The sequence below is a fragment of the Phyllobates terribilis genome, unplaced genomic scaffold (genome assembly GCF_046119375.1).
Source record: "Phyllobates terribilis strain yellow unplaced genomic scaffold, ASM4611937v1 Scaffold_5__5_contigs__length_657084704, whole genome shotgun sequence".
In the NCBI taxonomy this organism is placed as follows: Eukaryota; Metazoa; Chordata; class Amphibia; order Anura; family Dendrobatidae; genus Phyllobates; species Phyllobates terribilis.
This window is the reverse complement of record NW_027362765.1, coordinates 485,420,929-485,438,333: the sequence shown is the minus strand read 5'-3', so window position 1 is coordinate 485,438,333 and position 17,405 is coordinate 485,420,929. Positions and strand designations below refer to the sequence as shown.

The following is a 17,405-nucleotide window of genomic DNA, read 5'->3' as shown; positions in this document are numbered from 1 at the left end:
ATGGGTTTACGAGGAACCGTTCCTGTCAAACTAATCTGATCAGTTTTTATGAGGAGGCAAGTTCCGGACTGGACCAAGGAAATGCAGTGGATGTTGTGTATATGGACTTTTCAAAAGCTTTTGATACGGTTGCACACAAAAGGTTCATACATAAAAAGAGAACAATGGGGATAGGGGAAAATATATGTATGTGGGTTAAGAATTGGCTCAGTGATAGGAAACAAAGGGTGGTTATTAATGGAAAACACTCAGACTAGGTCTCAGTTAACAGTGGGGTACCACAGGGGTCAGTATTGGGCCCCCTTCTTTTTAACATATTTATTAATGACCTTATAGGGGGCATACAGAGTAATATTTCAATATTTGCAGATGACACTAAACTCTGCAGGGTAATCAATACAGAGGAGGACAATTTTATATTACAGGAGGATCTATGTAAACTAGAAGCTTGGGCTGATAAATGGCAAATGAGCTTTAATGGGGATAAATGTAAGGTAATGCACTTGGGCAGAGGGAATAAAATGTATAATTATATGCTTAATTGTAAAACACTGGGCAAAACAGTAACTGAAAAAGACCTGGGTGTATTGGTGGACGACAAGCTCATGTTTAGTGGCCAGTGTCAGGCAGCTGCTGCAAAGGCAAATAAAATACTGGGATGCATTAAAAGGGGCATAGATGCTCATGAGGAGAACATAATTTTACCTCTATATAAGTCACTAGTGCGACCACACTTAGAATACTGTGTACAGTTCTGGTCTCCGGTGTATAAGAAAGACATAGCTGAACTAGAGCGGGTGCAGAGAAGAGCGACCAGAGTTATTAGAGGACTGGGGGGTCTGCAATACCAAGACAGGTTATTACACTTGGGGTTATTTACTGTGGAAAAATAAAGGCTTAGGGGTGATCTTATTACTATGTACAAGTATATGAAGGAACAGTACAAAGACCTGTCTACTAAGCTTTTTACTCTGAGGCCAGAGACGGGGACAAGGGGGCATCTTTTACGTCTGGAGGAAAGAAGGTTTAATCATAATCACAGATGGGGATTCTTTACTGTAAGAGCAGTGAGACTATGGAACTCTCTGCCGCATGATGTTGTAATGAGTGATTCACTACTAACATTTAAGAAGGGCATGGATGCCTTTCTTGAAAAGTATAATATTACAGGTTATACATACTAGATTCCTTGATAGGGCGTTGATCCAGGGAACTAGTCTCATTGTCGTATGGAGTTGGGAAGGAATTTTTTTCCCCAATGTGGAGCTTAGTGTTTGCCACATGTTTTTTTTTTGCCTTCCTCTGGATCAACATGTTAGGCTATGGGTTGAACTAGATGGACTTAGTCTTCCTTCAACCTTAAAAACTATGTTACTATGTTAAATCATTGCCCACTCTGAAATTTCTTCAGGTTTCTAAATAAAAAATAATCACTGGGAGCCAGGTCTGGACTGTAGGGTGGATGGTTAAGCTTCAAGAAGCCACATTCCCTGATAGCAGCTTGTGATGTATGAGACTTGTAAGCTGGTGTCATTAAGCAGCAAAGCTTTTCTCTTTGATTGCCTCACGTAATGCCTTCACTGTGAAGTATAAGTGTCTCCAATAATTGTCTTGTGTGAAATTAATTCTAGTAATAAAACGACTTTGGTATGCCAAAAATATGTTGCCATGGTCTTTCCAGCTGACTGCTGAACATGAAATTTCTTTGGAATTGATGACCCCTTGTGCTTCCGTTGCATGGGCTCTTGTTTGGGCTCAGGATCATGGTGGTGGACCCATGTTTCATCACTGGTAACAATTAAAGAATAGGAGTCTCCTGGATTTTATCTAAACATGTCTAAATTCTTTTGCCTAAATTGCTGGAAACATGTTTTTTGCTCAGGTGTCGACATTCTTGGCAACCATCAGAAACTGACCCATGACATCATCAAAACATCATGAATGGTACTGGAAACTAGGCCAACTGAAATACCTAATTCATGAGCTATAACACTGACTTTAACCAGACGCTCTTCTAAAATCATGGCCTCCACTTTACAGCGCATTTCCTTTGAAGATGCTTTGACAGCTTCCCTGAAGGGGTGTCATCTTCATATGATTCTCTACCCCATCTGAACTGCTTGGCCCAAAACTTTATTTGGTAGAAGGAAGATGCATCATCACCATATACAGCTATCATCCTTTCATGGATTTCTTTAGGCTTCTTTTCTTCCTTTGTAAGGAATTTAATCACGGAATAAAGCTCCAAATCCCTTTCTTTGTAGAGCCGCACTGTACTGCACTTGCCATCCTGTCACTTCCAGTGCTTTCATCAGATTGAACTTCTACTGTGTCTGTTGCATATCCAGACATGTCTCAACAAGCAAAGAAAAGCTCATATCTCTAACACTGACAGAATGTGCTGGGGTAGATAACTTATTGAACACCTCTCGTATGATGTTTTTCCCTGTAGTCTACATAGTGCAATGATTCACAAATCCTAGGGTGGCATTGTAGCTTTACTCTGATTTAAATCAATGTTAGTTTCGGACCAGCCCTTTAAACAACTTTCTAAATTATCTTCTTTAAAAATGTGTACTCTTTTTCTACTGCAATTTGTCTGTAGATCCTATATTTGAGTGACAAGTAAAAAAAGATACAAAGCTGTCAGAGCTCCAGTTGCTACTCTTGATGTCTCTCTCTACTCCTTCTTCCCTTCTTATAAGTGTTAAAGATAGCAGGAGAATGAAGGGACTACCCACAGGTCTGCGGTGGAGAAAGTATAAAGTATCTCATAGAGGGCATAGAAAACAGGCCAGAGAAAAGGAGTAAATCACCTGAAAGGGAAATAGGTACAAGATTAGAGTTTTTATGATACATAAAAGTAAGTGAAGTAAAAAGCACCCTGGATACACTCAGATATTGCATACAGCCTAAACTCCTGGACACTCCCACAAGAAAAGAATCTGAAGCTTGGATCAGCTGCAAACTACATATCAGGGGGATCAGAAAATGAAGGAGTGAAGATTGCAGTGGAAGTTAATGCAATTTTAATAACTAAAAGTAACTACTAGCATATATAAAAAAATATTTTTTTTTCCATGTCCATTTAAATTTTATTTCTGCTGCAACCAAATAACATTGAAACATAGGGCAGTAACAAGCCATGACTAGATCCAAGCCTGAGATCTTCATGATATGCTTCAGCCATTTGTTAGCTTTTTTCTAGTAGTGATAATTAGTTTAGCCAAACAATTGCTTTATATGGAATGGAAAATATTTTCCTTTATGTAATTGTCCCAAAAAGCTAATGAAAACAGCAGTTTAATAGCTCGTGTACACAGTAACAACTCTTTTCATTGACTCTAATCATCCCATTCGTGCCCTGCGTCTGTATAACCAAAGCAATTATACAATAGCGCCAGACATTAGCTCTTTCACCTCCATTTCATTCTTTGATGCTCATTATTAAGTTTTGCTACATACGGTTTTATTTTCACTATTGGTGTTGTTTGAATTTTCAATACCAGAAAATGCAACATTAGGAAACCTTTTCACTTTATTGATGTAGCTCCAAACGGAGGGAGACTATAGTGTTCACAATCATTCAGCATGTTCATGGAGAAAACTCTCTCTTATGAGTAATCCTATTTTTACACATGTACTGTATGTAGCAGCAGTAAAGCATGAGAGCAGCATTATATGCATCCAAACAGGGCTGCCACCAGAAATTTTGGGGACCCATACTGGCAAAATTTTCTGGCCCCCTTGAGACTCCGCCCAGGCTCCGCTTCCATCCCTCGAAACTTCTACAGTCCCACTTCCCACCCTTGGAAAAACTCCACTTCTGCACCCCATCCTCACCAATCACACATTACCAGTTCCCAGTGAACACCAGATCACATACATAGCCAGCAGCTTGCTTTGGCCAAAAGATTTTTAAAGTCGCCACCACGATTAGGTAGACTCTTCTGGCCGGGCCCTACTCTAAACTATTAAAATTTTCTAAAAATATCCAATACTCTTCTTAGGTATATTTTTATTTATGTTTCTTTAAGGAAATGTGTCATATACATTTTTAAAAATGACCAATAATACCACATACAAGGATCAAATACCACCACACCATGACCACACCACATATTACCACCACATAGAGACCGAATAATACCACACAAAAGGGACAAAAACCGCCACACCATGACCAGACCACATATTACCACCACATTGTCACCGAATACTACAATACTGATCATTAATAAAAGAACACAATACTAATATTACCATAAGTGCCATTATACACAGGATCTCTGTACATGGTGTGCAGTGTATAAAGTAAGTGTACAGGTAATCTAGTGATCACCAGTGACATTATACACAGTAGCTCTGTATATATTGTACAGGTAATACAGTGATCACCAGTGACATTAAACACAGGAGCCCTGTACATAGTATATAGTGTAGAGTGTCAGTGCACATGTAATACACTGACTCACCGGTGACGTCTCTAGGTGAAGTCCTTCATCTTCGCTTTTCTCCGTCATCCAGCACAGACTGCCATCTCTTCTTCTAGCCAGGACTTGTCTCTGCATAAAATAACACAGTTATCTAGAGCACATTCCCCAACTTCTACATTACACAGCTGAATACAGACGTGCACCCATCATTAATATAATTTTAGTTATGCAGCCCACCATTTCAAATATAAATTGTAATCCACCCCTGTGCCCTCACTAACTGTAAATAGCCACTTTCCCCACCTAATAAATATATAAATTAATTTGAACCTGTACTCTTTCCCCAAATTTATTACCGGTCACACTCCTACATCTGCAATGCCCTCCACTCTGTACCTCCTGCTCCCCCGTTTCATTATATTTACATGCACCCTCTGCCCCAATTCAGTATGTCATGTCTGTGCTCTCCCCACCCCCACCCTCTATTCATCATCATTTACTCTCCCCCACCCCCCATTCACCATTTTCTCTCCCCACCCCCCCAGTCCCAATTCTTCATGTGCTCTCCCCACTCCCATCTCCTAATTAACCATGCGCTTATCCTCCCCCACTCCCAAACCCCCATTTGCAGCTCATTCTCGTTTGGCACTTTATTACAGCTTGGGGCCCCATGAGCAGACGCACAAGAGGGGGGCCCCGACTGGGCCTGCCCCCCCCTCTGTATTGCTGCTCATGGGGCCCCATACCACAGTAAGGGCAGTAATGCCTTGATGGCGGCCCTTCATCCAAAGGCAGCCAGGTCTTTCCCAAGAATTACTTTACAGAACAATTCTCATGCTTTATCTTTCTATCAAATGTGATGATCTTAGGGACCAGATATACAGTAGTTGAAACCAGAAGTTTACACACACTATATAAAAAACACATATGTATGTTTTTCTCAATATCTGACATGCAATCAGAATAAATCTTTCCTGTTTTAGATTAATTAGGATTACCATCATTTTTAATATTTGCCAAATGACAGAATAATGAGAGAGAGAATATTTTAAGGCTTTTTTATTACTTACTGCAAAGTCAAAAGTTTACATACATTTCATTAGTATTTGGTACCATTGCCCTTAAACTGAATGACTTGGGTCAAACTTTTGTGATATCCTTCCACAAGCTTCTCATAATACGTGGTCGGAATTTGGGAACATTCCTCCTGACAAAACTGGTGTAACTGATCCAGGTTTGTAGGACGCCTTGCTCGCACATACCTTTTCAGCATTGCCCAAAAATTTTCAATAGGATTGAGATCAGAGCTTTGTGATGGCCACTCCAAAACATTGACTTTGTTATCTTTAAGCCACTTTGTTACCATTTTGACAGTATGCTTCGGGTCAATTTGGAAGACCAGTTTCCGCCCAAGCTTTAACTTCCTGCCACATAATCTTCTTTTCTCATGATGCCATCTACTTTGTGAAGTGTATAAGTCCCTCCTGCAGCAAAATAAACTCACAACATGATGCTGTCACCCCCTGTATTTCACAGTTGGGATGGTGTTCTTAGGCTTCCAAGCTTCTCCATTTTTCCTCCAAACGTAACTATGATCATTATGCCCAAAAAGTAAAATTTTAGTTTCATCAGACCACAGGACATGTCTCCAAAAATTAATGTCTTTGTTCCTGTATGCATTTGCAAACATTAATCTGGCTTTTTTATGTTTCTTTTGGAATAATGGCTTCTTCCTGGCAGAGTGGCCTTTCAGCCCATGTTGATACAGTACTCGTTTCACTGTGGCTATTGACACAATCTTGCAAGCTTCCGCCATCATCTTCACAAGGTCTTTTTCTTTTATCCTTGGGTTGATATGCACATGTCAGACCAAAGCACATTCATCTCTGAGGCACAGAACCTGTCTCCTTCCTGAGCAGTATCATGGCTGGACATTCCCATCTTGTTTGTACTTGCGTATAATTGTTTGTACAGATGAACGAGGCACCTTCAGGTATTTTGAAATTGTATCCAAGGATGAGCCAGACTTGTGCAAGTCCACAATTCTCTTCCTGATTGTGAAGGATCCACACCTTGCCACCCGCCTGATGTCACAATTACGTCAGACGGAACACATGATACGGATCTGCCCTTTGCACCAACGTGACGTTCCGCACCCCCTCGGGAACGCGTAAGGTTAGATTGGCACAGTTCTACACAGACAATCCCTGTCCGCATGGGTACAGGGAGGCACCGGGAGTGAGAAGAGGTGGCCCACTCAGTCACTGACTTAGCACCACACTCGCTCACACCCCTGACAGGCTGAGAGGCCCCTTCCACTGACCCCAGTGAAACAGAACCTTGTCGGCCTGGTAAAGCTGCCACCAGTTTCTATTAGATATAATGGGACTTACATCAGGCCAGAAATCAGCCCCGGTAGCGTGTTCGTTGGACCAAACAACGGACATGAGGATTTGTGGATCGAGATAAAAGAGCAGCTCAAGGTTAAATGATACATTTAATCGCCTCAAGGGCACACTAGACAATACAGTATATACACAAGGGTGATACATACATAATGGTCAAAGATGCAAACATAATAGTAGTGGTACAAAAGATATAAGCAGTTATTAAGAGTCAGTTAGTAATAATAATAATATTTTTATTTATATAGCGCCAACATATTCCGCAGCGCTTTACAATTCAGACAATTTACAGACATTAGTGGCACTGTCCCCATTGGGGCTCACGATCTAGATTCCCCATCTGTATGTCTTTGGAGTGTGGGAGGAAAGAGGAGAACCCAGAGGAAACCCACAGAAACACGGGGAAAACATACAAATTCCTTGCAGATGCTGTCCTTGGTGGGATTTGAACCTAGGACCCCAGCGCTGCAAGGCTTCAGTGCTAACCACTGAGCCACCGTGCTGCAGTTACCAGTCAGATGGAAGGCCTTGCTTGCGGGGGAGGGGCTGCCACATGGGAGGCTTATGGGTCCCTCTCTCTTTTCTGTGACTTCCCTTACACAATGTGTCGTTGTGACCTTCTCAGAGAAAAAGCACTGGGCTATAGCTGCAGGAGCTTTTAACCTTTTTGGGTCACGCCCCCTTCTTCCCCCTGGCTGGACCTAAATCTCCACCCCTGGCCTCCCTCAGATGAAAACTCCAAAAAACGAAAATGGGTTATACTTCTTTAATGGACGGTTCTAGGGAGCCTGTTTTGGAGTCATCGGATCCAGCTGGGCCCCTGCTACCCATAGAGACCAAACACAGTGGCCCTTGGGGTTTCCGAGGGGCTGTGCTGGGTATCTCCTCATCCCTAAGTGCTAGACAGGGCTGGAAGCCAAGGTGACAATCCCCATTCTCTTGGGATCTCGAAAATCTAGGTTATGAATAACTAGGACATACGGTATTCCCATAACTCGGTATTGAATTATAATTGTCTGACACAAAGGGAAGGCCACATGGCTTGGATCTCCAGGGGGGTCTTCCTGTAGCAGCTCCTTGGCTGGGAGCTGTTGTGAGATATTTGTCACTCACTGTCTCTCTGCCTCCTCCCTTCTTTTTAGCTGCAGAAGTGTCCGATTACAGCTGTACACTGTAGACCTTTATAATCCCCTGCCAAACAGGACACAATGATTGTCATGGGATATCTCTCCAAAATTCTTCACACTGAAATCTTGGCTGATTTCTTTAGACTTTCCCATGATGCTACACAAAGAAGCAGTGTGTTTCAGGTGTGAATTAAAATACATTCACAGGTGTGTCTCTAATTAACTCAGATGTTGCCAAAAAAACTATCAGAAGCTTCCAAACACGTGACATCATCATATGGGCAGTCAAGAATTGTTTAAAGGCATAGTAATCTTAGTTTATGTAAACTTTTGACTTTGCAGTAAGTAATAAAAATGCCTTAAAACATTCTCTCTCTCATTATTCTGGCATTTGGCAAATATTAAAAATGATGGTAATCCTAATTGACCTAAAACGGGAAAGGTTTATTCTGATTTCATGTCAGAAATTGAGAAAAACATGCATATGTGTCTTTTTATATAGTGTATGTAAACTTCTGGTGTCAGCTGTATATCTTTGTATATCTTAGGGGCTGCTCACATTGCATTCAACCACTACGGTTGCTGACACAATTCGGGGGTTGTCTATGAATCCTCGAAAAATGGGTTTCAGATAGAATCCCTATCAGAGCCATTGTGGAGAATTTATCATGTTTTGTGACAGCATTTTACAGCATTTTGTTATTCATGGATATTCATACAGTGGCGTAACTGATAGGCCCAGGTGCAACATTTGGACATGGGCCCTTACCTGCATGTTTGTCAGATGTACAGGCCCTTGTAGCGTTCTAAATCCTATAAAGACATATGTGTTGCCCCCATCTTACTACATAAAGAGCTTAATGTTGAGGTGAGTCCGAGAAAAACATCAGCTGACGTTGGAGCGATGACTCTGTTGTTGTAGATGACGACGATGAAAGGGAACATTTTCCTACTGAATATTTAAATAGCTTAATCCCATCAGGCATGCCAAGTCATTGCCTTAAACTTAAGGTGGGCAGCATTATTATGTTGTTGAGAAATTTGAATACAAAACGAGGACTCTGCAATGGTACACAATTAGTTGTAACATCATTGAATAGAAATGTTCTTGAGGAAGAGATTTTAACAGGATCAGATGAAGGTGATAAGGCATACAGAGAGATTTCCATGCGATCTGCCCTGGGCAATTCACTTTTTGAATTGGTGAACGTCTCTGTAATCTTCTAAATTTTATTTTTGTTTTCCGTAATGCCATTTACTAATTTATTAATTATGACAACTTTGTTGTTTATTGTGTAAAAAGGCTGAAAGTAAATAGACATGGGTAATTACAGTTAGTTTTTATTATGGAGAGCACACTTTTCTAACTTCCGAAACTTATTTGTTTCGGAACTCGGGCTGCTAGTATGTAATAATGTCTCCCATCCTGGGTCCCTTCCTGATATAATATCCTCCATCCTGGGCGCCTAGCTTCTCCCGAGACCTGTAATATTTTAATTTTTCAGGCTATGGGGCTGTATATGGGCTTATTTTTTGCGCCCTGAGCTGACTTTTTTATTGATACTATTTTGGGTAGGTACAATGTTTTAATCGCCTCTTGCATTTTATTGCAATGTTGTAGTGCACATGTAAGAGGGTGCCCGGGACAGTCATGCACCTCTTTTCCTTTTGTGAATGTATTGTTCTACTCTGTGTTCATATACAGTACAGACCAAAAGTTTGGACACACCTTCTCATTTAAAGATTTTTCTGTATTTTCATAACTATGAAAATTGTACATTCACACTGAAGGCATCAAAACTATGAATTAACACATGTGGAATTATATACTTAACAAAAAAGTGTGAAACAACTGAAAATATGTCTTATATTCTAGGTTCTTCAAAGTAGCCACCTTTTGCTTTGATGACATGCTTTGCACACTCTTGGCATTCTCTTGATGAGCTTCAAGAGAAGTTTTGATGCCTTCAGTGTGAATGTACAATTTTCAAAGTCATGAAAATACAGAAAAATCATTAAATGAGAAGGTGTGTCCAAACTCTTAGTCTGTACTGTATGAATATGTAAATGTCTATTGTCTAATGTTAGTTACAGGGACATTATATTTTAGGAGTGGATGGTATATTAGATTAGGAATTGGGTACAGTGTGTTACGGGTCAGGGTGGTGGAACCTCTGTGCCTTGGAACAAGGAGGGACCCCGAGGGGCAGGTGTTAGTCTGGGGACGACCTTGCAATTGAGCAGGTGGCTCCCACGGGTCAGATAGCGGGGACTGACCGGTGTAGCGGGTAGACACAACAGAAGGGTAGCAGTCTCTGGGTGAGCAGGCGGGTGGTCACGGCAAGTGACGGCAGAACGGGTAAGAGTCTCTTGGCAGGCAGGCAGGTGGTCACGGCAAGTGACGGCAGAGCAGGTAAGAGTCTCTTGGCTGGCAGGCAGGTGGTCACGGGAAGTGACGGCAGAATGGGTAAGAGTCTCTTGGCTGGCAGGCAGGTGGTCACGGCAAGTGACAGCAGAGCCTCCAGGTAGCCTAGCCGGCGGGTAGCAGGTGAGAGCTCCCAGGTGAGCGGGCTAGCAAGTACGGCAGGTAGCAGGCAGGTAACTGGCAGGTGCTTCCTGATCCGTAGGTGGACTTGCCCATAGACAGACTGGTGGATGCTTGAGACCGACTGTCGGGCTGAAGAGCAGACAAGCAGGCAGACTGGACTGGTAGTCAGGCTGGCAACGGGACCTGAGGGCAGAAGCAGAGGTGAGTATGCTTTGCAACAACTTTGCTCGGGCACCTCCATTTTGGAGGAGGTGCCTTATATATGGGAGGTCCTCCCATATTGGCCGGGGACTCCTTAGAACGGCGAGGGAAGGAGCGCTGGAGGACGCCGAGCCCGGAACAGGAAGGTGAGAGGGACCGCGTCTCTGCCTAGCAGGGGCAGAGACGCCGATGCTACACATTGCAGTGGTGGGCACAATAGTTTAGGATGGAAATAGTTAATATATTTAGTAATAGCTCCAGTGTAGAAGGAGCTGGGATAGTAATGGAGTAGTTTACCCAGCAACCGACGGAGACGGTTGATGATTGGTCCAGTTGAAAAAGGGAAGGAGTTTGGGCCAGAGGAGAGCAACGGTTATTCCTGTCAGGAATCAGTTGAGTCAGAGCAGTTGTTGCTGCTGGTAGCATTAAGTCTGTGCTGGAGGAAGACTGAGGAGAAGTTCAGGGCCCTGGGGGCTGAAGGTCAATAGAGATGCAGACGGATGATTGGAAAAGAGTCCTTTTACCGGCCGTAGACCTCGGACGTTTAGGGAACTTTCCTCAGAGTTGTCCACTTTATCATTCCCCAAGCTGCCTAACTCTTTTCCAACTATTCCACTGCACTGTACCCAATTCCTAATTTAATATACCATCCACTCCTAACATATACTGTCCCTGTAACTAACATTAGACAATAGACATTTACATATTCATATATAAACACAGAGTAGAACAATACATTCACAAAAGGGAAAGAGGTGCATGACCGTCCTGGGCAACCTCTTACACACAAAAAACGTAATTCTGGCATTTTGATTTTTTTTGTTACGCCGCTTACCGATCTGATTAATTTATATTATATTTTGATAGAACTGACTTTTGCTAACTCAGCTATATCAAATATGTAAAAAAATATATATTTATATATATATTTATTGTTTTATTTTTAATAGGGCAAAAGGGGGGGTAATTTAAACTTTTGTGGTTTTTTATTTTTTTCATATTTGTGAAAACTTTTTTAAAAAACGTTTTACTGTATTTAATAGTCCCCTTAGGGGACTTGAAGCTGCGATCATCTGTATTGCTAAGTATAGGGAAAATCATGATCTCCTGTGAACACCGACTACAGGCTAGCTTTCACAGGAGAATCGTCATGACACGCCCACAGGGCCGTGGGGTACTCGGCACCCGGGCCCCTGTGTATGCCGGTAGGGGGAGTATCACGGTGGCTGGCCCGGTCGGTGACCCAGGGCGGTCAGTGCAAAAGGGGGATACTTTTATATGGGGTTTTTGGGATTGTTTGTGACGCCACCTATGGATTGCGGCTAAAGGGGGCCGCCGCTGCGGAGCAGTCCTCTGGAGCTGGTGTTACGGCAGCAGGGATGGTGTGGCTCTCCACAGGTAGAGATAGCTCCAGGGCAGTGTGGGGGGTAATGGATGGTGGTGCAGGGGAGAGACGACAGGATGGTAAGGGAGGAAAGACGGACACTCACACGGGGGTAAGCTTCAGTACCTTTACTGGTGGTGTTGCAGGCTCGGTCCAGGGTACTCCAGGCGAAGGGCACACTTTTGGACTCTCCCCAGTGAGCAGGTATAGGGCCTCCTGATCCGTTGCTTTATTCTCTAAGCTTCTGACCTGCCTGGAGCTAGGCCTAGCTTGGTTACTGTCTCTCTTTGCACCTGCTGACCTGGTGGTAGGGCCTTCTCTTTGGAGATCACTCTCCCTGGACGCTGGGGCCTCCGTGACTCCTAGCCCTGGTACTGTAGTCAGCATTTGGTGAACCTGGGACCTGTAGTCCTCCAGGGGTTCCGGTGGTTTCTACTGGGTATAAAGAGTCCCTGTAGGCGCGGACCCGGTGTCCGGTATATATATATCGGGGTGAGCCTGGTATGCTCCTCTGCCCCCTCATTACTTCTTCCTTCTCCTCTCAGCCTTTGGCCCACTCAAGGCCCTCACTAGGCCTTCACACGTGCTGTAGGCCTTGGCTCGCCTAAGCACAGCAGCCAGCTTGCTGCCTCTTCACTGCTCTCTGAGCGTCAGCACGCTCTCTGCTCAACTCTGAGCTGTGTTCCTCTCTGTCTCTAAGCAGGAACTAATCTCTAGACTAAACTGAGCTGCCTGGCTCCACCCTCCCTATATATATCCCTAACGGGCTCCCTGTGCTGGTCTAAGGTGGTAGGGTGGAGGTGTGTGAATGTGTGAGGACCTCTTGTGGAGAGGCACCATGCACCCTTCTAGGTTCTATGGCACCAATGCGCAGCAGGGCGCCGCAGTCATCACAAGCACGGGGGTCTTCAGCAGCCTTACGGCTGTCATGGCAGCCTATTGGCATCCGGGAATCAAATCACGGGCGCATCGAAGAGAGCGTGGAATGCTGCATTTCCTGCAGGTGAGTGTTAAATGCCACTGTCAGAAATTGATAGCGGTATTTTACAAGCTAACAGCCGCGGGCGGTGCTCCGCTCTACCGACAGCTATTAAAGGCACATAATTCAGCCATCATCTGCTGGGAAAGATGCGAGCCCAACATGTGAGCTGGCATCAAAGGCATGTACGTCAAAGGTCGTGAAGGGGTTAAAAGATGAGATATGCTTGCAATATGGTCCCCATTTTAAAGAAAGAGCCAGGTCAACAACCTATGGGGGAGTCATCACCATGAGCAATGGTATGGACTATGTGGTGCTGTGCAATAGGCCCAGGGTCTCCACATGAGGGACTCTGAAAGGTGGTTGGACAATTATCTATTTTTGCTTGATGTTGATGTACTGTATGTAAGAAGATAAATCTGGCTATGGCCAGTCTTGGACCCTATTCACATTGGGCCTGCTTCATCAAAGCTTTTACACCATAATTCTTGTGTAAAATAATTTGAAAAGTTGCAAAATTTTGGCACAATGCAAAGCAATTTTGCAACTTTTAGTGTTCTCATACCATTTTTGCCCAGCTGCAACACAATGAGCAGAGCAGGGGCGGGACGTGGTCATGGCAGCCCCTGCTCAAATTAATGACGAATGGTGGTGTTTGCTAAGTCAGAAATCATGCTCAAGTCCCCAACTGGAGTAAGATTTGTGGTGAGGAGCACATGGAAGCATCTTAATGAGTCACAAATATTTAACTCCAGCACACATCCTCATCAAGAGGACGAAAAGCACCGGTCTTGATGAAGTGACCGCTTTGTTGGTGTGAAAAATCTCTATTTAACCCAGAAGATGGTGATGCCTTGAGAATAAATTATTAATGATCCTCTATAATAGATTACATAATCATTTAAAGGTGTAAATCTTATAAAATAATTGTGTAAATATGTCATCAGGAAATATTTTATTGTTTCCATCAGATTTTTATGTTAAATTTATTTTATTAAAATTTATGATATTTTTTAAAATTTTTGCATCACTATCTATGTAAATTAGCATACATCTTGTAATTTCCACTCTATTAGATCTTATACTAGTCTCGCACTTCCTGATCTTTACAAAAGACTTTTCAGTAGTCTCCTTATCATTACAGACAGGATTACAAAGACAGGAATCCACCATTCCCAATAGGCGATGTCACAGCTCCTATCATCTCCCTCTCAGCGCAAATACATTTTCCCTGATCAGAACACAAGCCGAAAAAACCTTCTACTCAAGTCACTACTGTCAGAGCCAGGCTATTGTTGCCTGTCCATGTGGCTGCTGTGTAGAACAAGAAGTAGAATCCAATATTAGTCTTAGTGGCCAGTGTAAAATCTGTAACATTTTCTTTTCAATGTTGACCATGATATGAAAAATTGACAAGAAATACAAAAATTATCAATGAAAAAAAAGTGCATTTAACAAAAAACCCAGTTTTTAACCATAGGTTAATTTTCTGTCAACACATTGCCTTTAAAAACTGGATTTTATTCCTATGCAGGTTGTATTTGTCTTTTATTGCATTTTATTTGAAGATCGGCAAATATAATTCATGTGATAAATATGGCGTCGAATGTGTTCTGCACAATGAATCCATTATCCAATCTCAATGTGAACTTTTCCCTTTCTTTGTAGATTGTGTATTGCCTGCACGTGACAATCCAGAAAAATGGGAAAGAAGAGGACTTTCAGCAACCTGGAAGTGGCCCTTATTGTGCTCACAGTATTACTATTCTGTATTTCCATTGGTTTTATAGCTATGTTATTCGTCCTGGAAAACACACTGAGAGACGATAGTAAGTTCATCCACTGTAACACTCCGTGCGCTGCTCAGTGTTTGCTGTGCACCATTAATAAAGGTGGAGAAATGGAAAATGGAGGCGGTTTATTTATTGTAATAGGAACTGAACTTCAAGGTTTCTGCACTGAATAAGGCTAGGTCTCCATTTTTTTTCACCTTATGAATAGAAAGAGGGTAGTAAGAGAATACACTTCCCGATATTAATTCAGGAGGTACATCGCATCATGTCTTAGCCTCCCATCAGTGTAGGGATATGTACATCCAATGGGACCAATGCATCAAAGCTTACATGCCAGAATTCTGGTGTAAAAGCTTTGAACAGTCGCAAAATTTCGTTGAAACTCAGAGCTGTGCCTAAATTTTGAGACTTCACAGCAATTTTTCCCAGTTCCATCGAAATGAGTGGAGTTTAGACGGGACTGTGAAATGGCGAAAAATGCCAAAAGTCGCAACATTTTGCACAGTCTTGTGTTGCGCAAAAAATTCTGCTCCTTTTCAAAGATTTTTATGCCAGTTTTCTAGTGTAAAAGCTTTGATGAATTAGGGCCTTTGTGTCTCAGATGAGTAGTCTGAGGCAGGTTGTCGGTGACTTCACCCCACCCACTACCCTCGCCTGACAAGAGTCTCCCTATACACACATATGTAGAAACCAGTCAATGTAGAGGAGAGGGGGCAGGGAGAAGTCGACTAGTAATCCGAGACTCATAGTGCCAGATGCATCAAAGCATTCATCCAAGAATTTTGGCGTACAAGCTTTGAAAAGTTACTAAATTTAGGCTTAACTTGGAGCTGTGTCTAAATTTTGCGACTTCTGGTGTCTTCACGACAATTTTTCCCAGCTCCATCGAAATGGGCACAGCTGGGACGGGACGGTGGCATGGCATGAATGCCACCACTCGTCATGAATTTGACAAGTGGCGGCATTCACTACACCACAAATCTTACTCCAGTTCACGAAGGTGCACACCACTTTTCCGCTGCTCATGATTTGTGAGAGAGATGTATGAATCAGGAGTACCTGACACCAGTACATCTTCTCATCAAGATCAACAAGAACAACACTAGTCTTTATGAATAAGGCCCAATGTCTTTTTTAGACATTTTTCCCCATGGAACCCACTTGAAAAGTGCCACAAAACAGCAGCATAAAATAAACATATTGCACAGCAGCGTAAAACCAACATTGCTGTGCACATGTTCAGTCTTTTGTTACTTCTTTACACTGCTTCAGGGTTCGGAACTTTTAAAAGAAGTAATGTTCCATTTTTCAGGCGGCTTCTGCTATGGAGACGCCTACAAGGTATAGTTTAAATCAAGGGTCCTCAAACTTTTTAAACAGGGGGCCAGCTCACTGTCCCTCAGACCATTGGAGGGCCAGAATATAGTTTTAAAAAAAACTATGAACAAATTCCTATGCACACTGCACATATCTTATTTTGAAGTAAAAAAAACAAAACGGGAACAAATACAATATTTAAAATGAAGAAGAAGTAAAGTTAAATCAACAAACTTACCGGTATTTCAATGGGAACTATGGATCTGCTTTTGGCTAATGAGATGGTCAATGTCCGGTTCCATATTTGTCACTGCTAGTCGTAACAGTTAGTCTGGATCTGGTTGGAGATTTCAGATGTTTCATTCTGGAAAAAGTCTGTTCACAGGCATAAGTGCTGCCAAAGATTGTTGCAATTTTGAGTGCATGGTTCCTGAGATTAGGATATGTCTCAGAGGGGAGAGATGCATAGAAATTAGGAAGGCTGCTTGACTTGAATGCATCTTTCAGAGAGTCACAATTCTGCAGTTCAGCCAGTTCCATTTGGTAAATTGTATCCACATTTTCAATGTCAATAGAAAATGGGTTATGGAAAAGCTGTATGTCCTGTTCATGGAGATTAAGCTCTTTAAATCTACATTGGAACTCCTTTTGTAACTTTTCCAGTGAATCCAGACATGTTTTGTTTGTGAATGCAACCAATGGTTTTTCCGCTAGCAGATTTTGAGTTGTGGGGAGATGGCAGAAATTTTCCTTTTTTACTTGTTTGATGAGGAGGCCTAATTTTACTTCAAATGCTTTCACATGTGATTGCATATCACAGATGAGCTTCCCCTTTCCTTGAAGTTGCACATTGAAACTGTTAAGTAACCCTGTTACATCTGTCAGAAAGGCAAGGTGCCATTTCCATTCGGCATCATTGAGCTCCGGTACTTCTTTGTTTTTTGAAAGCAGAAAAGCTGTAACCTGTGGAAGTAAGTCATAGAAATGTTTCAAAACTCTCCCTCTACTCAGCCAACGGACTTCTGTGTTGTATTGAGCATCTTCATAGGCAACATTTAGCTCAGACAGAAATTCCTGAAATTGTCTGTGGTTTAATGCATTAGCTCTAATGAAATTAACACAAGATACCACAATTTTCATAACAGAGTCCCACTTCAGTGATTTACTACACAGCGCCTGTTGGTGGATGAGGCAGTGTATGGCTATTGGATGAGA

The 17,405-nt window shown here is 42.4% G+C and overlaps 1 protein-coding gene across 1 annotated transcript in view; it reads left to right on the top strand.

Moving 5' to 3' along the window:
- ASAH2 (N-acylsphingosine amidohydrolase 2) overlaps positions 1-17,405 on the top strand; it is a 116,155-nt gene that overhangs the window by 16,885 nt on the left and 81,865 nt on the right. The window contains exon 2 of the mRNA XM_073685497.1: positions 14,749-14,909. Coding sequence (XP_073541598.1) covers positions 14,783-14,909 — 127 coding nt within the window. The 5' untranslated portion in view covers positions 14,749-14,782. The remainder of the gene's footprint in view (positions 1-14,748; positions 14,910-17,405) is intronic.